This window comes from Abramis brama (genome assembly GCF_963993115.1).
Source record: "Abramis brama genome assembly, chromosome: 15".
Taxonomy (NCBI): Eukaryota; Metazoa; Chordata; class Actinopteri; order Cypriniformes; family Leuciscidae; genus Abramis; species Abramis brama.
Window position 1 is genome coordinate 14320957 of NC_139977.1, and position 27076 is coordinate 14348032.

General features: G+C 38.4%; 2 protein-coding genes across 2 annotated transcripts; both read left to right on the top strand.

The window, feature by feature from the left end:
* Positions 1-244: 244 nt before the first annotated feature.
* On the top strand, positions 245-1183 carry LOC311097981 (olfactory receptor 8G17-like; the record flags this gene model as incomplete). Its single annotated transcript, XM_084137986.1, has 1 exon — positions 245-1183. The coding sequence occupies one exon, from the start codon at positions 245-247 to the stop codon at positions 1181-1183; it is 939 nt and encodes a 312-aa protein (XP_083994112.1).
* Positions 1184-14418: 13235 nt separating this feature from the next.
* LOC311096989 (olfactory receptor 8G17-like) lies at positions 14419-15462 on the top strand (the record flags this gene model as incomplete). The annotated part of the gene is made up of 1 exon (XM_084136457.1): positions 14419-15462. The coding sequence occupies exon 1, from the start codon at positions 14521-14523 to the stop codon at positions 15460-15462; it is 942 nt and encodes a 313-aa protein (XP_083992583.1). The 5' UTR covers positions 14419-14520.
* Positions 15463-27076: the final 11614 nt, after the last annotated feature.

Here is a 27076-nt window from a genome sequence, read left to right on the forward strand (position 1 = left end):
GCTGATGATGTGCTGCACTATAAAAATGTTCAGATGACAAGATGTGCATTTGTGAACCATTTGGGATATATGCATTTAATATACTATTAAATGATCATACATTTCTTGAAACAGTATATAATGCAGAGTGGAACGCAGCAGTATCTGACGAAATGTTATAAATGACAATGACAAGTTTTAAAAAAAAATTGTTTTATTCTATTGGTAAGGTACTCTATAGGTATAGGATTGTGCAGGGCAGCCAATGGACAACCTGACGTTCACAAACAGCATTCTCCTCGTGGAGGGACTAAAAGTTACAACTCAATCTTCTTATCCTGTTTTCATCTTGCTTCTTTTGGTTTATGTCTTTATAATGGTCTCCAATATTGGACTTATAATTCTGATCTCAACAGAGAAGAATCTACATCATCCTATGCATTTTCTGTTCTGTAACTTGCCGCTAAATGATATACTAGGTACAACTGTCATTTTGCCACGCTTGCTGCAGGACATGTTAAGGGAAACATCACAGCGCTATATCACATACGTGGAGTGTGTTATTCAAGCTTATTTTGTGCATATATTTGCAGTAGCATGCCATTATGTGCTGATGATCATGGCCTTTGACAGATATGTAGCTATATGTAATCCACTCCGATACACAGCTATAATGACCAATAAAATGGTGGTTAAACTATCAGCATCAGCCTGGGGGCTGTCAGTATTCATGGTGTCAATTCTGTTGGGTCTCACTGTACGCCTTTCTCGCTGCAGGTCTAACATTGAAAACCCTTTCTGTGACAATGCCTCACTGTTTAAACTGTCCTGTGAAAATGTGGTCATTAATAATGTCTTTGGAATAGTTTATACTGTGATTGTCTTTACTTTCTCACTTGGGTCTGTAATTATAACATATGGTAAGATTGCTACTGTATGCATAACCAGCAAAAACAAATCACTCAACAGCAAAGCCATAAAAACCTGTAGCACTCATATAGCTGTTTATATAATCATGTTTGTTTCTTGTGCTAGTTTTATTTTTCTCCATCGGTTTCCTGAATACTCTGACAGCAGGAAACTAGCTAGTATAATGTTCCATATTGTACCACCAGGACTAAATCCTTTAGTATACGGTCTACAAACCAAAGAGATAAGACAAAAGTTTGTAAAATTTTGGTGTAGAAAAAAGGTGAATCCTTAGTTTAATGTTTTTTGTTTGTTTGTTTTACAATAACTAATAATATAACTCTAAACCTTGCTGTATTGTATTATTTATTTATTTATTTATTTTAAATGCACATGTATCTTTTTCACAGAGGCATTTTGTGCATGCTATTCTTACCCTTGATTGTCAGGGAGAATAATGGGGGGGAAATTGTAGCACTTTATCTTATATTACATTTTTTTTAAAGTATTTCTCACCCTTTATCATGCGTCTATTTGAAAATAAGCAATTTTATTTGAACTAGAGAGCTATTTTAAATGTAGTGAATTGGGTAGATATAAATGTAACCACAAGACAGTATCTATTTTGACTAAACGTTTCCATTTCAAGGTTTATCTTTTTATTATATGAAGTTTTTAAATTCCCCTCCAGAATATTCATAAATATTTGTGTACTTTTATTCTCTAGGATCTGTTAAAAAATGATTCTATTAGAATTTGAAATATAAAGCAAATTTACTGCATTGATCTACTGATAAAAATGTAATTAAGTTAATTTACTGTTGTATAGACTGTCAGACTTTTACAGACCTTTTACATTAAAAAATTGTAATACATAAAAAAATGCATTTCCGGAGGAACTGCAAAGTGTGCTTGCTCGGGTGCAGTGCACTAACGTTAGCAGGTAGTGGATAGATGCGAGAAAAAAGATGTCAAACTGTCTTTTATTTTCTAATTTAATTCCTCAATCAGCGCTGGACCGGCATTTTCTGTCTTCCGCTGAGTCCTGGCCGTAGACAGATCATATGTTTTACGCTGTCAATGCAGTGGTCTGCGTTGCGCTGATCTTATTCACACTATCGAGTGTAGGTGCAGCATTCTAACATTGAGTCATAATGAGCTGTTTGTGAAGAAATTATCCGCTTCCAAATTATGTCATTTTAATCACGAAATTGAAACATTAAAAAACAATTTGCTCTTTATGGTGTGCGAGTGATAGAGCGCGGCAGCAACGAACCATCAGCTTGCAGCGTAACAACATTGAATGCTCGGCCGAACAGCTGATCATAGCTGTACAGGGCGCCTTATTATTTTTCATCTCCATAAATATATCTAGTAGTAAAGCTAATGCAAGGGCTAGAAATCTATTAATCTTTTGCTGATACTTCCTTAGCTGTGTCTGAAACCGCTCACTCATTCACTAATCCCTACATAGTGAATGGCAGTTGAGTGCACTACATCAGCAAAGAATTCGGACGCTGACATAATTATCACGCGCCAGAGAGCTCGGACAATTTGTCATAAACATTACCTACCCATCTTTAATATTTCCTTTTTTTGGCTGTATGAATTATATGTAACAATTTTATGTATGTATTTTTCACGTTTATTGCGTTATTTGATTAAAAAAAAAGATAATAAAACACTTGCTTGTCATATTTATTTACTTTTTACATTTATATGTGAAAATAAAAGAGAACAAAACACTACACAACACATTTGTTTATTCAAATATAGATATAACGGTATATATAAATAAATAACCAGGCGTCTGGTCTTATAAATGATTGTTTTCTAACTCGCGTGCACCGTTGCCATGGTGACATTTTTGTTTATTTTTCATTCGCGCTCTATCACCTTATCGTGTTGGATTGTGGGAAATAGTGTCTCAGCAAGTGTACATCGTATGTACACTCGAATTCAGAGAGGATTGTGGGTAAAAGTAGTGAAGAATGTAGGGAATGATGTCGTTCACTCAGAATTCGGACACCACTACAAAATGGCCGACACCCTAAATAGTGCACTATATAGTGGATAGGGAGCGATTTCAGACACAGCTCTTGTCATCATGGAGAGCGCAGTTCACGGTTGCATAGCAACGACAGACGCCACAGGAGAACAAGCGCTTGTGGAAAGGAGACAGCGGCGCGCTCGCGCTTTCCACTTGTTTTTACACATCTAATGTGCGTTCCATTCGACAGGGTCCATACGCAGTGTTCACTGCTCCCCTACTCCCTGAGCACGGTATATCAGTTGAAGTGGACTTCACTGACAATAACCGCTCATTTGAAACGCCCTGCAAATGTCATCAAAGAAAGTCAACGACGGAGTCGCGCAGATTATGATATAACATAAATATATATAGGACTACATTCATATTTTAATTTTTATTATTATATTATATATTTACAATTATATTGCACTATTTTACAACTACCTAAAATAAAATCACTTTACTTCACAAACTAGTTAAGCTGGCTGCATTCACTGAGGTAAATTATAATCATCAAAAATAGTATATGTAATATTCACAACAATAACCGTTAAAATACTGTCATTTGTATAACAATGGCGAAATGTATGAATACTTACACACATACGTAAACTCCTCCATCGTTAGTTATGACCGTTCTGACTGGTGATGACGTGGTGCGCGAAATGACAGTTGAGTGATCATCGCTCTCCACTTCCTGTGAAGTGATGTATCGATGTTCCCTTATTCCCTATGCCGTGCGCAGTGCCCTTCGAACTGAACATGTTTGCTCCCTTCGGATTAGAATCTAACTTAAGATGGCGGAAAACCCTGTGAAGTCCACTTCGCAGTCCACTTACGGTCAAATGGAACGCACTGTTTGAGCATGTGACTGCGCGTTTCTCCTTGTTTTCTATTGTTATGCGCAGCATATTTCCCGTGTGCACAAACACAGCCACAGACAATGAATTGTTTGTTCGGTTAGCGAAGAAGAGCATGATGTATTTTGTATAAAGTGTTTGTTTTTTGTTTGTTATTAACTGCTTTGAGAACTGGAAATGCACAATTCATGCATACAAATCTGTATATATTAATAAATGAAGATAATTAAATTAGACCAATGCAAAAAACGAAATTCATGCCTGCATTTATTAAGACAAACCTAGAAAAAATGAATGCAGTATATACACTGACTTGGCAGCTCTGTGAAATGTAATACAACAGTGCCACCTACTGTCTAAATGCATTAACATTAAAAGTGTGAGGTGAAACTCTTGCATAGACATAGGTAAATGGGTTTGTCTATTAGCCAGAAATATAAAAAAAAATAAAAATAAAAACAGATCTTGTGCTTCCTCACATTGGAGTCCCGAGTTCATGTACAAAGTTTGGTTTTGATACGTGACATAGTTCCTGAGATATGGACGACTTCCTGTTTGGCGACTACGCCGATGATTTTGTTTGGCTGTGACGGGCAAACGCTTCCGAAAATCAAAAATCCTTCTAGTAACTTTTGTGAGGCTTAGTCCAAGGATCTTGGACGTCTAGTTTCGTGAAGTTCGGACCAAATTTGTGACCTGTGAAACTTTAGATTCGCTTTCTGTTCAATCCAATATGGCGAACAAACGACATGGACTCGTGATGTCATCTTCGCGAGCAACTTACACCGGTACTGACCGGACGTTTTAAAGTTGGAACGGTGTCTCTGTCTCAAAGGGCCTAGGCGCAGGAGCTGGCCAAATAGCTGGGGGGGGGGGGTTGCCAAATAATGAAAAATTTTGTAAGGTTTTTTTTTTTTTTTTATCTTGTACATCCTCACATTGGAGTCTCGAGTTAATGTACAAAGTTTGGTTTCGATACGTGACAGCGTTCCTGAAATATGAACTACTTCCTGTTTTGGCGACTACGCCGCTGATTTCGTTTGGCTGTGACGGGCAAACGCTTCCGAAAATCAAAAATCCTTCTAGTAACTTTTGTGAGGCTTGGTCCAAGGATCATGGACGTCTAGTTTCGTGAAGTTCGGACCAAATTTGTGACCTGTGAAACTTTAGTTTCGCTTTCTGTTCAATCCACTATGGCGGACAAACGACATGGACTCGTGATGTCATCTTCGCGAGCAACTTACTGACCGTACGTTTTAAAGTTGGAACGGTGTCTCTGTCTCAAAGGGCCTAGGCGCAGGAGCTGGCCAAAATTTTTCTCCCGGGAATAATAATAATAAGAAGAAGAAGAAGAAGAAAACTTAAGAAGAACAATAAGTGTGCTGCTTTCAGCAAGCACACTTAATAATAATAATAAGAAAACTTAAGAAGAACAATAAGTGTGCTGCTTTCAGCAAGCACACTTAATAATAATAAGAAAACTTAAGAAGAACAATAAGTGTGCTGCTTTCAGCAAGCACACTTAATTACCGGCAAGGTACCAGTTGCAAGTACCATAGTAAAAGGCAAGTGAAGTGCTTTGATTAATACTTTTCACTCATGTCTGAAACCTGACAGTTGCTTAATTTTTATAACTTTATTTCTTTGTCTGAAACATGAAATACATGCTGTAAGTATAAGTAACATCTGAACTATACAAATATATTATAGTCCTTTTAATAGCTTTTGAGCAATATTTAAACAGTAAACTCTTGACTCTTGTCTTAATGCCGGTGTGGTTTTCTTGTCTTTACTTGTTAAACAAGCATTGCACTAGTAACTGCAGTAGGCAATTACATGTCAAATCATCCAATTTCCCCAGCTTAATTTATTGATTTTGTTCACACACACACAAAAAAAAAGTTTTTGCACAAGACATCAGTGTTCAAAACTGTCTCCCTACCTTACACCGATTCGGAACAGTAGGCTTAAAAAATATATATTTATAATTTGAGCTGTCAGGTCCAATTTTGTGGTAACATTTTTTTTGTATTATTGTATTTTAAGAAACATTTTTAGATTAGATTATTTCAAAGGCAGTCTAAAAAAGCGGATGAACCAAAAACCAGAAAGACACTGAACAAGCAAATAAATATAACAAATTACAGGGAATGATATGCTGCATCGAGAATGATGCTGTGGGAACACTCTGTGTGATTGCATTTAGACGTACGTGTAAAATCAGTCCAATTGTGTGACGGGATGTCAGAGGCAGGTGACGTCATGACCAGGAAACTATAAAGCATGCCCAAACCAAGCAGCTCTAGCTTCTGATAGGATGAAGTAAGTCGCTGACAGGCATGCAGGAAGTGTGGCAGGGTGACACAGCGATAAGATAGCCTCAACAATCCACTTGCTCATCCTCTGCTTCGATGCTGGGGACCCCTTGCTGGGTGACCGAAAACAGATGCCAACATCTCTGTCAACATAAACATCTAAAGCCTGAACTGGACACAGCAGATATTTCTTTCCTGGTCTGGATCCTGAAAGGGGGGGAGGACAGAGGGCCTGCAGCACAATAGATCTAGCAACATTCATGGGGACCTTAGGAATATAAGAGTGAAGAGTGAAGAATAGAGTGAAGAAATGCCTTCACCATACCAGGTTCAAACTCCAAACAAGAAGGGGCAACTGACAGGGCTTGCAAATCTCCTACTTTTTTAAGAGACGCGATAGCAAGGAGGAACAACGCTTTAAGAGTCAGGAACTTGACTAGAACCTCCTAAATAGGCTCAAATGGAGCCAGGGACACACTAGTGTGAACTCTAGGCCTCAGCCTCAAGGTACCATGGAGGAAACAGGTTACCAATGGGTCTCTCCCCAAAGACATATCACCCTAAGGAATGTGGTAAGCAGCAATGGCCACCACATAAACCATTAAAGTGGACGGGAATAACCCTGCACCTAATCGTTCTAGCAGGAACCCAAGCACTGTACCAATGGGGCAGTTAACTGGGTCCAGCTGATGACCACTGCACCATAAAGTGAACACTCTCCACTTCAGGGAATATAGTTTCCTCAGGGAGGGAGCTCTGGAGTGAAGTATGGTCTCAACAACCTCAGTTGAGAAACTAGAATCTATGAGCTGGGCCCCCTCAGAGGCAAATCCCACAGCTTCCACAACTCTGGACAGGGGTGATGAATTGCACCCACTGTCTGGGACAGAAGGTCCCTCCTAACCGGAATCTCCCAAGGAGAGCCGTTGAGGAGAGACACAAAATCCAAGAACTATACTCGGCCCAGACACAGCAGGGCTATTAAGAAAAGACAGACCTTGTCATGGCGAACTCTTTCCAGAACTCCCAGGAGCAGAACGATCGAGGAAAAAGCTTACGGACGTAGCCTCGGCCATATCTGCACCATAGCATGCGTGAGGGAAAACCATAACGCACAGTGTGTGGTCTCTTGAGACTTATACAGATCCACTTCTGCCTGGCCAAACACCCTCCATATCTGCTCCACCACCTCGGGGCAGTGCTGTAGTACTAAAGTCCGGTTTTGAGACATTTTTCTATTGTCTATGACTTGTCTTGGACTCGTTGGTATTTGCACTCGGACTTGTCTTGGACTTGGTCATTGGTCTCACCAAATGTTCTAGTTGGTCTCAACCGAGTACAGCAATTTTTGCTTTTTTATCCTTCAAAACAAAACCATTGATGGAGAGTGCTTGTTCAGAAAACGGGTAACGTTATTGGTTTAATTCACAATCCCTCTAGAACAGGTATTGACATTGGTTGCCTGGTATGGCTGCATCATATGCCTGGCTTTGTGTGTGCACGCTGCGCGGAGGCATCAATAATTTTCATTTCAGCCACAGACACAATGTCAGCAAACAGCGGCATTTTGGTTTTACAAACCACAGAGAATTTGTCGACAGTGCACTGAAGAGGAGGAAACACAAGGCCACCTGCAAATTTTGCAACAAAACCATTTCAGAAACCTGACAACACAAAAAGGGGTAAGTTAAGCCAGGAGCTAGCTAACTGCAGGCATGTTCCATCCCAAACTTAAGAGTTAACCTTTGCATGTGAGTATTTTTATGAGGTTAGAAAGTAGGGCTGAAATATGAATCGTATTTTCATTGTCATTCTGATATGAACGAACATGTTATTTAGCGACGGGCACCGAAACGTGTTAAACGGTCGCTCATGTGTCAGCTCCTCTAACGAACACACACGAGCGCAGGCACACACACAGCAGTCGCGGTGACAGCTAACGTTACATTTGTTACTGTAAGTATGTGCAATAAAAGTGCTAATAATATGCAAACTTAATTATTTGTTTATTTATCGCAAGTCATTGTCCTTGCAAAAAAAAAACACTGTTATCACACATTGCAGAATTTCCTCACATTGTGCAGCCCTATTAGAAAGGCAGTCTGTGTTGCAATTCAGTGGACAGGTCTGCTATAATGATTTAAAAATAAAGTTAATTGTTGTCCTGTTATTCAATTACAGCACTAATAGAGGATACTGCATTTCTTCTCTCCAGGCTGCAGGGTTATCGGGCAGGCCAGCAACGGGGGGATTCACAGCCGACCATTGATACATTCCAGCGCAAACATTGCAAGTTCAAGTGTTCAGTGCTTCTTCATCGGGGCAACTTGCCATGAACCAAGTCATCATCCATTACCTTATTATTGGCTGCTGCCTCTCCCTATCAATAGTGGAAAATCAACATTTCCGACATTTTCTACACACCATTGATGAAAGGTACATCCCAATCGTCAGATCAACCATAATCTTAAAACAGATACCTCAACTAGTGACCAGAGTCAAAGAGTGTATTAAGTCCAGTCTGGCAGATCGGAAATCCGTCTCTGTAACAGCTGACGTATGTGTCAGATCGCACATTGAGGTCTTATCTGGGAGTAACAGCTTATGTTTGTAACTCCACAGCTAATAAATACACTCTGAAGTCCTTCCTCCTTGACTGCAGAAGATTTAAAGGGCTTCAGAGTGCTGAAAACTTTGTAGCTGCATTTGATGAAATATTGGAAGAATACAATATAAGTGATAAGGTAGAATTTATTATCACAGATAATGCATCTAACATGAAAAAAGCTTTTAAAGTTGTGATGACAGAAGACCACTCAGATGATAGTGAGGATGAGGAGGACATGGTTGGTGAACCATTGGATAGGAACTTTCCCCTAGGTTCCTGGCAACAGCTGTTCTGTTTTGCTCACAATTTTCAGCTAGTAGTGGGCGATGGATTAAAAGAGGTGAAGTGCCTTTCTCAAGCAATCTCCAAAGTAAAAAGGCAGAGATGTGGATCTGGGATGTTGTTCATAGCGCTGTTGTTTGAAACTGTTGTGGTTGTTTATAGGAAAGAGAATTAACTCCATGTAGTGACTTTTATTAATACTATGTTATTTATTGTGGTATCTCACCTTACCCACCTTGTCTTTTTTTTTCTCTTTTCTTTTGTAAAGTTTTTCTGTAGATGGTTATTTTCTCTTAACGTGGCTGAGTGTTTCACCGTTACTATAATTACTGTAAATATCACTGCACTTCAGCACGGAAGCCGTGGGGGTTGGGTGCCATTTTCTTTGTTGTAAACATTATGTTTTCTCTTTTTTTTGGTTAGTAAGGGAGGCAGTTTAGTATCTGTATTTTGTATAAACTTTTTCTTTGATAGGACAATAAGTTTTCTTTGGGAAAAGGGTAGATTCAGTTTTATTTGTTATTTTGGCCTTGACCCAACCCTGATGTTAATTTGCTTCCTTTTTGATGTCTTGTACCAGTATGAACAACTTGTTTTAAAATAATAAAAAGAAAGAAAACAATAAGTCAGGTGTAACGACTTTATTTATGTTATTCTCCTGTATCCTAGACCTGGGACGTAACATACACTATGTTTTTTAATAAATTTGTATCGGACATTACAATATATATTTTTATATGTACTCCTGACCGTAAAACATTTTTTAGAATAGATTTCAGACTTAGCATGAAAATTTGACCTAACCAGAATTTAGTTTATAAATTATTTTTCAAAATGATTAAAACAAACAGTTAATGATTTACAACACTTTCTGCACCCTCTAGTTGCTACATGCAAAAAAAACAAAAAAACATAATTTATTAAACATGTATGAAACGCATATTCATGTTTTGTAAATGATTAGTTAATCATTAACTAATCAATTGTAAATGACTTATAACTGAATCTACAAAACATACATAACATAATGAACACATCACTTATTAATCATTTATGAAAGCATAGTCATGTTTCAGAAATTATTAGTTAATCATTTACTAATCACTTGTAAATGACTTGTAACGAAATTTACAAAACATACATAAAATGTTAGCATATCACTTGCATATTAGTTCATCATTAACCACTTATAAATGACTTACAACTGAACGTTATTATAAAGTGTTACCAACATTTTCACCCACCGGCTGACATTGTGTTTCTTTCTGGAGCATCAGTGAATGTTTGAATCTTTTTTAAGTTGTGTTTGAGTCCATCAATTCCCCTCAGTGTGAAGAGATGGACCTCAAAATCATACAGTCACTGCTGGAAAGGGTTCAAATATACAAAAGATGCTGCAAAACATACAAAAGATGCTGGAAAACTGAAGAATTTGCAGGACCTGAAGGATTTTTCTGAAGAACATTGGGCAGTTTAACTGCTCAGGACAAACAAGGGACTCAAGATCAACCATCACAAAACAACTGTCATGGATCATCCAGGTAACGACACACAGAGTTAAGAATCAAGGGTAAGTACATTTTTGAACAGGGTCATTTTTGTAAATTCTATTATTTTTTGTCTTGTGGACTATATGTAATCATCTTTTATGTAAAATATCTTATTCAGGACAGTACTAAATGAAAAATAACATGCAATTTTTATGATCCCTCTTATTTTGTTACAATAATTGACATTTTGCAGATTCTGCAAGGTATATGTAAACTTTTGAGCACAACTGTATTTATAACGGCCTGTGATAAAGGAGCTATCACAACAAGCAAGAGTGCTGGTTTTCTAAACACCTGCAAATATGACATTGATTTTAGTTATTAACTTTCCTTGACACAACATATTTGATTTTGGTTACTGAATAGCTTTCATAGACAAAACATATTCTGTTGTTGCTCCATCAAAGAAAATAGAACAATCAGCAGAACTGCTGCATCTCCGAGCAACACGTTTTGTTCCTCAAAGAATCAGCATATTTGAACAAATCAGATGAGTAAATAATTAAATTAGTTAAGTTAAATTAACTTTCTAGAATTAGCATTTTAAACAAATCAGTTAAATGAAGGATTCAGCTCACTCATTAAGACAGTGACTTGCCGCCACCTACTAGTGATTTTAGTTTCATATTTAGAAAGTAGCCTTTTTTTTCAATCATGCAATTTATATAAATATAATTGCTCTGTAAACCCATTCATGCCACGTCTGAGCTGCATTAAACATTATGTGTAAATCTAAATGAATTTGTTGATGATTTAATTACTGTCACGTATCTTAAAGACTCTCTCAACGAAGGAGTATAGAATCCAGGGAAAACAAAATAAGAGTTAAACCACGATCAAGGAATACCAGACCAAAGATCTAACTAAAACTGAGGGCTTATAAACACAGCAAACAAATGAGTTAACGAGCAATTAACGAGACACACCAGAACAGAATACTCAAATCAATCAGTAACAATGGAAACCAACAGGCAGGGAACTGAGGATGACAGAACTAATTAAACTACAAGATTAACAATGAAACTCAGACCTGAACAGAACAGAAAAACAGGTCAAAAACAAACTCAAAATGTGGCCATACATCCCCCTCACGGAAGGTGCGTCCTCGCAGCATAATAAGTCCAGGGGGGTGGGGGGCCTGGTGCAGGGAGCCAGGAAGGCGCTGGTAGCTCAGGGAGCCAGGGAGGCGCCATGTGCAGCCCACACACACACAATAGCCGTAGCCATAATGGTCAGCGCTGCACTCACTGGGCTGAGCTCTGGGACTGGAGCGGACTCTGGGCTGAGCTCAGGGGCTGGAGCCGACACTGGACCAAGGATCTAACTAAAAGTTACGTATGTAACCCTCGTTCCCTGAAGGAGGGAACAGTGACGTAGTCGGACGTAGCGCACGTGTTTGGTGTCGCCCAGCCCGCAGCTCTACAAATATCTGTCAGCGAGGCACCCTGGGGAATGGGGACTTTCACAAATGAAAGCGAGTCCAGATCTAAACACCGAGATAAGTTATGTTCCTGCAATGGGAACATGAACTATCCACAAAAGCTGTTTCAGCATGCTGTAAGCCCAAACACGTGATGAAACTATTATGACCATCAGCTCGGGACAGGGAACGACTGCATCCAGAAACGCACGGGTGGAATGGCATCTTGAAAAAGACGCAGACACACCCATATTGCTCTTTCAGGAAATAGCGCTCTCAACCAGTGCCGGAGCACATGACCGCGGCAACACTGACAGGAGATTGTGCAGCCTGTACCAGTGAAGCACTCACCCTTTTCGCCCTCTAACCACCGTCAGAACAAACACACAGAAAGAATGCTGTTAAAACAGTAGTTGAGAGCTCAGAGGGCTCGCGATCACCGCTGCACTCACGCTGTAACACACCAGCACCGGGAGAGCCTTCCAGAAGAAGCACCAACACACTCGCTCGTTGTTAGAAAACACTCCAACACTCTTCAGAGACATCAATCCGATCGGCTCCGAAGCGAAAGACAAGTGGTGCGTGCATCCGCTTCCGTGTTTATACCCGCGCTGCGGGGCGGAACGCGAGATGCAAATCTCACACGCCAATATGCATTGGCTCGTTTTTTCAAAACTCGAAGATGACAGGCTCCCTAAGCGTGATCCCAATCAGTACGGTACGTACTGCTTACATACACAGCAAACAAAGAAGCCAATGATTCATCAAATGTCTGTAGAGGAGCGCTTCCAGGACTCAAAATGTTAGCTTGAGGTGCTCTTTGGATGGGATAATCATAATATAGAACAAATTAGGAAACTCCAAGGCACTCTCTTTAAGAAAAATTAAAAAGCCTTTATTTTATGGCTTGGTCATCATAAACCTTTAAAAACTCCGACGCGTTTCGGCATACAAGCCTTCGTCAGGGAGTCAACAACTCCCTGACTAAGGCTTGTATGCCGAAACGCGTCAGAGTTTTTTTCGCTTCGGAGCCGAAACGCGTCAGAGTTTTTAAAGGTTTATGATGACCAAGCCATAAAATAAAGGCTTTTTAATTTTTCTTAAAGAGAGTGCCTTGGAATTTCCTAATTTGTTCTATAAAGAAGCCAATGAGTTAATTAACAAAACACACCTGAACAAAATACTAAAATCAATCAATAAATATGGAAACTAACAGGCAGGGAACTGAGGATGACAGAACTAATTAGCCAACTAGAAGATTAAGGGGCCGTTCACACAGAATGCGTTTTTCCATTCCAATGCGCAACTTTTCCATTGTTTTTCTATGTATACGCGCTAGACAGACATGTATGACCGTTGCGCTCGCATCTTATGTCTTTTGCAGTGTCTTGCACATGACACAGCGTTCTAAAAATGCTGCGCTCAAGTAAAACTCAGTTCAACTTTTAAAAAAGCACTTTGAGACCTGGTGGTTTTCCCCCATTCCACTGCCCGCGTTCTGTGTGAACGAACGAGCCCTAACAATGAATCTCAGACATGAACAGAACAGAACAGAAAAAGAGGTCAAAAACAAACTCAAAACGTGACACATACAGTGTATTTTTATTCTGACTAACTTTTTGTTTCTTAGTGTTTCTGACTATTATTAACTTTAACTAGGCTAGATATTGTCATGTTTGTTTTTGTTTTTGTTTCAAGTCCTTGTTTCAAGTCAAGTCTTTGTTTATTTTGTATTATGTTTATTCGAATAAACTGCACTTGGGTTCTTCAACTGTACCCTTTAGTGGACTTTATTACAGGTATTCTGCATATTGTTCTAGGAACCTCGAAGCATATTAGAATTTTTGTGTATTTTGTGCTACTGCATAATGATGTTCCAGTTGAGGTTATTTGTTGCAAAGGTGGGGTCCAAACATAAACTTAAGCCCAGGGGCCCACAGCCCCTTAAGTCCTGCGCTAATGACATTGTTCCAAGTGGGTGAATTCTCATTGGGATGATAACAGCATCATAGAAACACCTTTGAACAACATATGTAAAGGTGAATGCAAATATTTTTTTTTCTTTAGTGAAGTATGTTACACATTTTGACTACTTAATGCTTATAATATATTACAGAGTTGCCTTCTATTCTGTTCCATGCAATGATTGTAGCAATAAATAAATTGGACAATTGGTAAGTATATTGGGTTACACTTTATTTTAAGGTGTTTTTGTTACACTGTAATTATACATGTAAATACTGAGTAAAATTAAGTGACTACATGTATTTACTATAGGGTTAGGATTAGGGTTTGGTTTGTTTCAGGGTTAGTTGCATGTAATTATGGATAATTTATAGTTATTTCTATAGTAACTACATGTTACATGTATGTATGTGTCACCGTATAGTTTTATTTGTCATCTACCAGTTGTTACTGACTTTACATTTTGTAAGATATTTGTGTGTTTTTTTTTGTTTTGTTTACTATGATGCATTTATTTATTTGTTTTATAAGCACTTCAAGTTGAAATGCTCTTAATGAAATGCTAGGTTTCTTTCTCCTTAGATTTGAGAAGAGCTGCAAATGGACAACCTGACATTCAGACACAGCGTTCTCCTCATGGAGGGACTGAAAGTTACACCTCAGTCCTCCTATCCAGTTTTCATCCTGCTCTTCTTGGCTTATGTTTTTACAATGGTATCTAACTTTGGACTTATAGTTTTGATCTCAACAGAAAAGAATCTTCATAATCCTATGCATTTTCTTTTTTGTAACTTGCCACTGAACGATATGCTAGGGACCACTGTCATTTTGCCTCGCTTAATGCAGGACATTTTACAGGAAACCTCAGCGCGCTATATCACATATATGCAGTGTGTTACTCAAGCATATTTTGTGCATGTATTTATAGCAGCGTGCCACTATGTGCTGATAATCATGGCCTTTGACAGATATGTGGCTATATGTAATCCACTTAGATATTCAGCTATAATGACCAATAAGATGGTAATTAAACTATCGGCATTTGCTTGGGGCCTGGCCATTCTTTTGGTGACAATTATGTTAGGTCTCACTGTACGACTATCTCACTGCAGATCTAAAATTGAAAACCCTTTCTGTGACAATGCCTCACTGTTTAAACTGTCTTGTGAAAGTGTGGTCATAAATAATATTTACGGAATTGTTTATACTGTGGCTGTACTCTGCTTTTCAGCAGTATCTATATTTATAACATATGTTAAGATTGCTGTTGTGTGCAAAAGTAGCAAAAACAAAGCACTCAATAGCAAAGCCATAAAAACCTGCAGCACTCATTTAGCTGTTTATTTAGTCATGTTTTTTTCTGGAGCTATAATGACATTTCTCCACCGTTTTCCTGAATATTCTGACAGCAGGAAACTAACTAGTATAATGTTCCACATTTTACCACCAGGATTAAATCCCTTAGTATATGGTTTACAAACTAAAGAAATAAGGCAAAAGGTAGCTAAACTTTGGTGGAGAAAAAAAGTTATTTCTTTGTAAAAAAAAAAAAAAAAAAAAGATAGCTTTTTTTTTACTAGAATAATGGGGGGCTATTTTCTTCACAATTTATTGTTTCTTTTTCTCATAAAGAAAATACAGTATATGGTCAATAACATTGGTTTAGACATTTCTCCATCAGACTATTCTGCAAATATTCTGAAATTATTGTCATACAAATTTAATACAATGACTGATGTAAACCATTTTTATTTTAAAAGATTTTAACTTTCAAGTACAGAAATTATTAGCAGACATTACATTTATTTGCAGACATTACATTTATGTAAGCAAATCAATTATTTGCTTATATATATTTGGATGGCATGACATGCAATTATACCTGTCCATGATGTCATATACTAATAAAAATGGGTATTTCTTAAAAATATATACCTTTATGTTGTTCCTCTGACAAGATATTATTACAGCATACCATAGCTGTAGTCAATAATAATAATAATACATTTTATTTATATTGCGCTTTTCTTATTTTTTCTTTTTCACCCAAAGTTGGTGTATAAAGACCACTACTTCAAATTTTTTATTTAAACATCAAAATTGTCATATGGTGTGACTGTCCGGGCTATATGTGACCTTACTAATATGACAATATATCTCAGCAAAGTATAAATAATTAAAAGATTTACAGTTTAAGTAACAGAATTAGGCATTTTTAATGGACACAGAAGGTTTTGATGTCTGTGCATGATTTTAAAGCAAGTTCTGGCCAAATACATTTTGTCTGTAAAATGGGCGTCATTTGGTGTGACACTGCAATCTATATTTTGAACTGATGAAGAGGTCCACACTCAACCAGAAAGTTGCAGAGTCATCTCTGGAGTGGTTTGGAAGGTCAAGAGGTGAGTTCTGACTTTTTAATTTTTGATTGAAAAGCTCTGTATCTGATATGCTCACTAGTGGTCAATGTTTTGTGTCTTATGGTGTGACATTATTTACATAAAATTATTTTTTAAAAATTAAACAAATTTTACTTAATTAATTCTTAGAAATCATTGCTGTCACGTGGCAATTTACATGCTAAGTATAAGCTAGATGGTTTTAGTTAACCAAGAGATTAGCTTCACTGAACAAAACGTCATATGGTGTGACCGTTTTTCCAAGTCACACTATATGATATATTTGTCACACAATATTACATACATATTTTTTAATGATAAATAAATAAATATTCAAAACATATTGAATGAATTGAATGGTGGACATTAAATTACCCATACAACATGTATTCCTTTTCGATTTTATACTTAATATAACCATGTTTCACCATGTTTGCCATGCTTTGCATATTAATGAAATCCGCGTTTTGAACGAATCATTTTAACGATTCAATGAACAATCACTTGTTTTTTTGAATGAATCAGCCGTTTGAACGAATCGGTTGAATAAATGACTCCAACAACTCGCTTATTAAGACAGTGACTTGCCGCCACCTACTGGTGGGTTTAGTTTCATATTTGAAGTATCTTTTAAAAGATGCAATTTTGTGTCTGTGTCAGGCAGAAATGTCAAGTAAAGAGAGGACACAAAAATACATGGAAAGACCCAATGCTGACCATGCAAGGAGAGAGGAGGTCCTGAAGGAAAGGAGGAAAAGAGATCATGCCAGTTCGCACAGAACAGACACCTTCTATTGGGATTGGAATCTGATCTAAATGATTAACTGTCCATACTGAGTATCGCAACTGTTCATATCCAGATTTCTGTCAGATTTCTGTCCGATTGGAGCAAGGATCTTTTACAGTGAAGGTTGGTAATTGTTTTTCTTATCCAGCACCCATCACCAGTGGGGTTCCACAAGGGTCCATTTTGGGCCTTTTCTTGTTTTCATGCTTCCCTTGGGAATGATTTTTATTTTATTTTTTAAATATGGTATTTCTTACCATCTATTTGCCTTTAAGACCTAATTGTAATGTTTCTTGTGCAACACTCCCTAGGTTTCTGTTTTTTTGTTGGTTGTTTTTGTTTGTTTTTATTATTTTTATTATTGCTTTATGTACTTGGGATGTAGTGCACTTTGGAGTTACTGTGTAGCCTGTAAAGTGCTCTATAAATAAATAAATACAATAGAAGGTTTGACCCGTGTCGTCTTCTATAATATCTGGATTGGTTTCTATGGGAATAAGCCAAAAACAACAACAGCAACATGGAGGGGTTTGGAATAGAGATGTTTATTTTTTGTTTTGTTTTTTTACTTGAAAGTAGCTGTGTTTCCTTTACCCTTCAAAATGAGCTAACTGAAAATACGCCCAATGGAAACACATCAATTTTGCAAAAACTCCTATTGCAAAAAATAACTGTATTCATAGCCATAATACATTTCAGAAGGTCAAAAACACTTGTTCACACTGTCAGTCCAAATCTGATCACCTCATCCACATGTTGAAACATGGGGGCAGGGGCGCAGCTGACCCCCAAAAGGAGGTGGAGTATAAATCCACCGGGATGGGGCCCGCTCACCCCCAAAGAATGGTAACGGAAGTATACCCACCGGTCGTGAATCCTGTAGTTCCTGAAAAATAAAAAAAAGGGAGTTACCATAAAATAGCATGATGAACGTTGGATGTGGATACCTCATAGGCCTATAGCTTAATTAGACAAGAAAGCCACTTTAGTCTTAGTAAAAACGTTAACCTGGAAAGGTACTACGTGGAGCCATGGAATTATTATTTTTTTGTTTTTCTTCTCTCTGTTTATTCATGCATTTAGCAGGGGCTTTTATCTAAACGACTTACATATAATTCAATGTACTTTTTACTTTATTACCAGTTCCACTCCTAAGGACACACAGAGACAAGGCCTCATTGGACCACACAGAGCAGTGCCACATTGGGCCATACATAGACAGGCCTCATTGGAGGGTACATTCAAGCACACAAAATAATGTATTCAGTACGGTGCAAATACATTTCGGCAGTCATTCCTTTTTCAAACGCTCTAATAAAAAATGATGAGCCAGTAAAGGTCTTAATGATTTTTTTTTTTCATTTATTTATACTGTGCATAAAGGACACAATGCACTTCTTTCTGAATTCCACCTTTTAAGTTCCATAATCATGTCGTCGCTTATAAACAGTAAATTATTGTTAATTGTTTGGGGGTGGAATTGCATCTGTGATCGTTGTGAAGAATTCTCCGGTTGCTCTTCTCGTTGACGATTGATGGGTGGGAATATCTAGGCACCTCACGATTCGATTCGATTACGATTCAGAGGGTAACGATTATCGATTATTAACGATTTTTATTTTTACTACTTGGTACTTTTAAAGCAAAGTATTTATGATGACCCATAACGAACTTACTTCCAATACTTCCTATATTCATTTTATTAATAAAACAAATGGAAGTGATTTGGCAAGTCAACTGTAAGGTTACATTTGCCAGCATATGTCCCAACATTTCAAAGAACCAACAGGAAAATAAATGTGTGCCTGTACTAGCAGCATACTTGTAGTAAATTAATACAAACTTCAGCATATTCTGAATCTCTAGCATTTAATAATAGACTTCTAACCAACATCCTTTTGTTATTTCCAATGATCAATATAATCCTTCAGACAAAAAAAACATTTTGCTGTAGCAAATTCACAAACAGTTTTCATTCAAAAATATAGAATTATGTACCAACAGCTCTCATACAAACATAATGCTTGTGGACTTACGCATATTCTGAATAATTAGTAAAATACAAAGCCGCTCTTATTCACAACTAAATAATAAAGAGTTATGACTTGAAATGTTTGCTGTATGACACAATCAAAAACAGCTTATACAAAAAAAAGTGAATGAACATCTGCTGAGAGCAGTCAAAATGTAACTTTTTGTGACTGGCATTGCACATATTGCAAGGCAGTAACGTACGTATAACAGATCGGTTTACAGCATATTGATGTGAAAACTAAACAATACAGAAAGTAGCTCTCATACAAAAAATACTAAATAGATAACAATGAAATTGCCAATTTTCCATACGTTAGCTTTTAACGAAGAGGGTGCCATTCGAATTTGGCGCTCAGCCATCATGCGTCTCTGTTATGTGCACGTCTCTGTTGTGCACACCACAGACTGTCCGCGCACTGCACGTCCGCTTTAGAGTTCCGCCTTTTGCGTTCCGTCAATATTACGTTATTAGGAAAAAATATATATATTTTTTTTAGAAAATCGATTTTTGACATTTGTGAATCGATTCAGAATCGTCCACGTCCGCATCGCGATGCATCTAAGAATCGATTTTTTCGATCAGGGGCCAATCAGATTTCAGCAGGGGCCAGGGCCCCTGTGGCCCCACCTCTAGAACCGCCCCTGCACAGAGACAAGGCCTCGAAGGGCCAAAATGGCCGCTAATGCCACATAGAAGACAAGGTAGGACTAGATGAGCACATTAAATGAAGGCCACCCAGGCCTTTTTTTTATTTTTTATTTTTTATTAAGCAATGAATGCTACAAGGCCTTGGTAGACCACACAGAACCTATGCCCCGGAGGGCCACTGGCCAACCATAGACATATCTTAAAGTACAAGACCAAGCCGCTAAGGCCACACATGGACAAACCACACAGAGAAAACGGCTACTAAGCCACACTGAACCTATGCCCCGAAGGGCCACGCAGCAGACCATAGTCATCTTTTTAAAGGACAAGGCAACGATATGCCACTAGGCCTAGAAGACTCACACAGACACAAAGCCCGCTGGGCCACAAGGCCGCTAATGCCACACAGAGACAAAAGCCGCTAGGCCACATAGAATCAATGCCATAACTGGCCACAAGACAAGGCCACATTAGGCTACACGGTCACAGTAGACCACACAGAACATAGAATGAGGCCGCGAAGGCCACAATACCATAAGCCCACACTGAGACAAGGTTGCACAGAGACAACGGCCACTAGGCCACACAGAATATATATATATATACCACGGGCTGTTTAAATACTCGATTCTGATTGGCTGGAAGGTCTGCAGTAAAACCGTTTAATGCACAGGTAGTTCCAGTCAGTTTGATTACAGTTCGAAATTAATCCGCTACTATAACATTGGTAACCATATGTTACACTTGCAAACAGAGTGAGAGACACATATGAAAACGATTATTTAGGTAGGCTAAATGGATGATTTTTGCATATCGTTTAATTTGTATGGTGAATATGGCAATTTTGAGAAATGGGCCCAGGCACAAGACGAAATAGAAGACTTGGAGAAGACGTTGAATGACAAAAAGCGGCACAAAGAATTAACACCGGCAGAGCTAGATAAGATCGAAGACGACAAAAATGAGGTCAATACGAAAAAGACAACTAAATGGGCAGTTAACACTTTCAGTGACTTTTTGCGCCAAAGACAGAACAATTGTGATTTCGAGACCTACTCTGCTTCTCTTTTAAAATGAGACATTGCGGGAGTTTTATGCCTCTGTTCAGTCTACCGCTGGACGCGAATACAGTGTTGCAAGTTTGATGTGTCTCAGAGCAGGTATAAACCGTCACATTACAAGTGATAAAGACTTCAAGTCAAGCAATGCCGTCTTTAAATCAGTTTTAAAGCGCTACAGGAAAAATGCAAAAGACACCAGCGTTCATCATCCGCGTATTACTGAGTCTGAGTTGGAGAAAATTAGAAATGCACCTGCACTCTCCCCTTTCACACCCACAGGACTTGTAAGAAAAGTTTGGTTTGACATACAGCTGTGTTTTGCACGGAGGGGAAGAGAAGGAAACCGTAACCGATCAAAAGAGTCTTTCGTTCTCCGGCAAGACGAGAATGGGAAAGAGTACCTGACCCTGGCGCATAACCCAGATGACCCTGGCGACCCACTTTGTCCCATGGACAGCTTTAAAAAATATCTGTCAAAGTGTCCATAAAATGCCGGAGCGTTCTATTTGCATCCAAGACGCATCCCTCTGTGCAAACACCAGGGAGCCGATGGGGCTCAACTACCTTGGCAATATGCTAAAAAGTATTTGTGAAGAGGTTGGTAATAGATATTTCGTTTTTGCCCATGAATTTAAACTGTGTTTATTAGGGGTGTGACGAGACACTTACTCCACGAGACGAGACGAGACACGAGATTGGGTTCACGAGAACGAGACAAGACGAGATTTTTACACAATTTTTAAGAAATCCTCAATGATGAAATATATGAATGGAAAATAGTCTTTTATTCAACTGAAAATCACAAAATGCAAAACAATTTATGTGCATTTTGAAATCAACTTGTGAACTTTGAAAGCAACTTAATGAATGTTATTTTACTTCTATTTTAATGAATTCTATGCAGTAAAGGACATGCAAACACTGCAAAATGTTTTGCTAAAAACTCTACTTCTCCCTGTACGATTTCACATGAGAAATCTAACTCCTTTCCACAAATCGAACATAAAAAAAAAACAGTATAAATAAAATAAATATAAATAACTGAAATAACACTTTAAATGCAAACAGTAAGTGTGTATCCATAATCAAAGTACTGCTCTCTCAAAACTACAAGTTCAAATAGAAACAATTTTTTTTCTTCAAGCATGAAAAAGAGATAAATTAACTAAGATAAGCCTAAGATATGGTCATGTTCTTTTTCAAGAATATAAGCATGTCGACGATTTCTGGCAGCAGTTGAGACCTTTGGGCAGGGCTGCACGATATGAGGAAAAGCTGCGATGTGCGATAACATTGTTTAATATTGCGATGTCGATATGATATGTGAATGTTAGCTATACTGTTCCCATGTCTTAGTGCTTTAATAGGTTCTTTGCGTGATAGGTCAAATGTTTATTACCTGCCTGGTTCAGATTACACTATTTTAGCGCGATTTTGGCACGATCCGTTTCGTGGAGACTCGTAAAGTACAACGGGCGTCGGGACGCAAGATTCGATCGTTTCATTTCGTATAGTGTGTCATAGTGGGCGACAACGCGTCTGTGATGCTTCACGACAGAAAGACTAGCATGTTTAATTTTAACGGTCCTCCACGACGGGTTGAGTGTGAGCGAGAGTGAGTGAGTGCGGTTACAGTGAGTGTGCGTGTGTGCACGCGCGAGTGAGCGTGTGTGTGTGCGCGCGAGTGAGCGAGGGACAGTGAGTGTGTGTGTGTGCGGAGTGTGTGTGTGATTGGCCCGGCACACAAATGATTTAAAAGTGGCAGGGGCATCTTCAATACAAATTTCACCCTCACGCTCCATCACGCTGACATCACAACAACTCACGAGACAAAGTTTTTTTTTTTTTTTTTTTTTTTAACTCGCGAGACAAAATTTCACCTCGACGAGAAATCTCGTCGCGTTTTAATCTCGCGAGATCTCGTAACACGAGATCTCGTCACACCCCTAGTGTTTATATTATTTTCCAAATCTAAATTGTATACTTTAAATTCTTGTTGTTCAGGTGGAAGGTATCTCACAAATGTACACAAACCATAGTTTGCGGAGCACTGCCGTTGGACGACTCTCTGATGCAGGACTAGAAAGTCGCCAGATCATGTCAGTGAGGCCACCGATGCGAGGCGAGTTTGCGGTCATATTGGGCCCCATCTTTGTCAGAGAGGAGGGCATGGAGTGACATACTGACATCTAGAACCTCAACAAGCAAAGCAAAACATAATTTCACCTCCAAGCCTAAACCTGAAATAACCCTACCCTTTTCCATGTCTAACTTCACGATAAATGGAAATGTGGAGTTTAACATCAATTAGTATAATGATGAGTAAAACAATCCCCTATCGAAATTTCCAACTGTTTGATTTTTTTGTTTTCATTTAATTTAATGCATTTCAATAAATGTAATGTGTCTTTATATAGTAATCGTGGTTAGAGACGCCGGTTTTATTTCACACTCTACATAATTCATTTAAATAAATGACATGATTAGTTCAAATAAAGATTGCCTTGTCATTCATAAATAATTTTAATAAATCCATTAAAGAATCATTAAGTTAGCTATATGCTTAAGCAACGAGGGGACTGTAGACTTTAAAGAAGAGACGCACACAGGTAACTCGCGCACGCATCTCTCTCTCTCTCTCTCTCTCTCTCTGTTCCTTCTCTTTCAGTTCTCTGTCTCTCTCTCTTAATAATGAATTTAAATAAATGTGATAATTCATTCAAATAAAAGCAATCCGATGGCTCTACTTTATTTAAAGCGGACGGAGTGCTAGAACTAACGAGCCGTAACTTAAGAAAATAACCGTCATTTTTACTCGTCTGTTAAAAAATTACACTGTAAACATCAGTTACGGCTTTAACTTGTTTTTAACTTGGCAAATAACCAAGGTATAAGCGGGATAATCCACGGCTAGCCATGCATTAAAGGATTTTAATGAACGATGTAGAGGCAACCGATGTAGAGGTTCTTCGCCTCTACGTCGTGCATTAAAATCCCTTAATGCATGGCTAGCCGTGGATTATCCCTTACATACATATATATATATATATATATATATATATATATATATATATATATATATATATATACACACACACACTCACCTAAAGGATTATTAGGAACACCTGTTCAATTTCTCATTAATGCAATTATCTAATCAACCAATCACATGGCAGTTGCTTCAATGCATTTAGGGGTGTGGTCCTGGTCAAGACAATCTCCTGAACTCCAAACTGAATGTCAGAATGGTAAAGAAATGTGATTTAAGCAATTTTGAGCGTGGCATGGTTGTTGGTGCCAGACGGGCCGGTCTGAGTATTTCACAATCTGCTCAGTTACTGGGATTTTCACGCACAACCATTTCTAGGGTTTACAAAGAATGGTGTGAAAAGGGAAAAACATCCAGTATGCGGCAGTCCTGTGGGCGAAAATGCCTTGTTGATGCTAGAGGTCAGAGGAGAATGGGCTGATTCAAGCTGATAGAAGAGCAACTTTGACTGAAATAACCACTCGTTACAACCGAGGTATGCAGTAAAGCATTTGTGAAGCCACAACACGCACAACCTTGAGGCGGATGGGCTACAACAGCAGAAGACCCCACCGGGTACCACTCATCTCCACTACAAATAGGAAAAAGAGGCTACAATTTGCACGAGCTCACCAAAATTGGACAGTTGAAGACTGGAAAAATGTTGCCTGGTCTGATGAGTCTCGATTTCTGTTGAGACATTCAGATGGTAGAGTCAGAATTTGGCGTAAACAGAATGAGAACATGAATCCATCATGCCTTGTTACCACTGTGCAGGCTGGTGGTGGTGATGTAATGGTGTGGGGGATGTTTTCTTGGCACACTTTAGGCCCCTTAGTGCCAATTGGGCATCGTTTAAATGCCACGGCCTACCTGAGCATTGTTTCTGACCATGTCCATCCCTTTATGACCACCATGTACCCATCCTCTGATGGCTACTTTCAGCAGGATAATGCACCATGTCACAAAGCTCGAATCATTTCTAATTGGTTTCTTGAACATGACAATGAGTTCACTGTACTAAAATGGCCCCCACAGTCACCAGATCTCAACCCAATAGAGCATCTTTGGGATGTGGTGGAACGGGAGCTTTGTGCCCTGGATGTGCATCCCACAAATCTCCATCAACTGCAAGATGCTATCCTATCAATATGGGCCAACATTTCTAAAGAATGCTTTCAGCACCTTGTTGAATCAATGCCACGTAGAATTAAGGCAGTTCTGAAGGCGAAAGGGGGTCAAACACAGTATTAGTATGGTGTTCCTAATAATCCTTTAGGTGAGTGTATATACATATATATATATATATATATATATATATATATATATATATATATAATTCAAATGCAGAGGAAGACCATTTGCCCATGATCTTAATAGCTGACGTAGAGATTCCTAGTTCAGCTGCTGTAGTAACTGCCCCAATTCTGAAGGAATGGCCAATATAGAGACAGGGGGGTAGACTGCAGCTTTGATAATAGAAGTTAAATGAGTCCTGAACCAGGCCTTAGAAAGAGGTGCTCCGTTAGGTAATATGAATAGAGGGGCGAGATTTGAAGTTCTAGGGCGGATTTTAAGAATTTAATCATAGATGTGAAGGGACAAAAATTGTTATTGATTTTTGAAAGTGTTAGGGTGACACCGGAGCCTTGAGCGTTATTCTTGGAGTGCTTCAGAAAGAGTGAAGAAATTATGTGAAAACGTAGATCAGAAAAAGGAAATACCACGGGTAGAATCAAATTTATTAGTTTCTGAGGTGAATTCCCTTGGACGCCTGAAACCGTAAAATGCAGATAAGAACATTGCTTCTGGTAAAATGTTAATATAAGTGGAAAAGAGGCCGCTGCGGATGGAAATGATTAATCTTTACAAAAGAGGCAAGGTAATAGGCAGGCATTTATCTGGAGTTGCTAGAGGATTTAGCTATGCCTTTGAGTAATAAGCAAACTAAAGTTTGCAGTGAAAAGACTTGGAAAATTGGGATTGATAACTTTGCGTAAAATTGAATACCTGCGAGCAATCTACAAATGAAAGAAATATTTAATTATGATTCCGTAACTGTAGACGAGGAAGGAACCATGATCAGTCGAGGCCATGATCAGGATGGGAAATAGAGGAATCTGGAAAGAAAAGCAAACGTTATAACCGGAGACCAAGCAGAAGTATGAGCTTTTAAGGTGGAGCCGCCAACGTGAAGTACAGTCTAGCTGGATTAAGCAGATCATCTAATTTAACATTTCTCTGTTAGGGGAAGGCAGGGTGATGGACCTGGATTGTCTAAAGGGCAGAGTTGTCTGAAGCCTGAAAACTAAAGCGTGTAGCTATGGCATTGCAGTGGCCTGGAATGTGCGCAACCTTAATTATAAATTTATCGACTACTCATTGCCAGATAAATACTCTGAAATGGCATAATCGTCTGACAAGAAGATCTGCCTTAATGATGGCAACCTTGCTTCGTTAGCACAAGCAACATAATATGTTTAGCGACCATGTCAGGCTCCAAAGGCAGTGGTGATTGCTATTGGAACATTTTCGTGAAGCGCAGATGAAACAAAGCCTGAGCGAGCTTGGTAAATTCATCTAGCCTTTGCTGATCCAAGTATCCAAATCTGAGATTGGACATGCACCCTTAGTCTAGCTGGATCGGGTCACTTAAATTATGCACGGAGTGGGCAAGCATTAACAGGCGAGAGATAAATGCGGATAAAATAGAGGAATGATACTCATAGCGAAATTTAGGTGAACGAACAGAGAAGCATATTAAGGGTTAATAAGGTTTTTTTGTGATGAGACTGAATTACACACACACATTAAATATATATAAATAAAGTGGATCAACCAGCCAGTTAGTTCATTTTGGATCACTCAAAAAAAAAAAAAAAAAATTATATGTTGGCTTTAATCAACTTTTTATGTCAACAGGTTCCACAAAAATGGGTTACGTTAAACAAACATAATTTGTTCATGTAACTTCAACATCATGGAATGAAGTCATTTTAAGCAACCCATTTAAGTAGTCTCAAAGTGAATTTTTAAAGGCTCGCTGACATGATTCAGGTATTCATATTTTTATATTCATTCATTCATTAAGATTTAATTTATTTTAGTGACACACAATTTAACTGATAGACTATAGTCAGCAATAGCACATCTTAAATACTAAGATGTGCATGCTCCTTCCGCCAAAGCAGCTGTAAA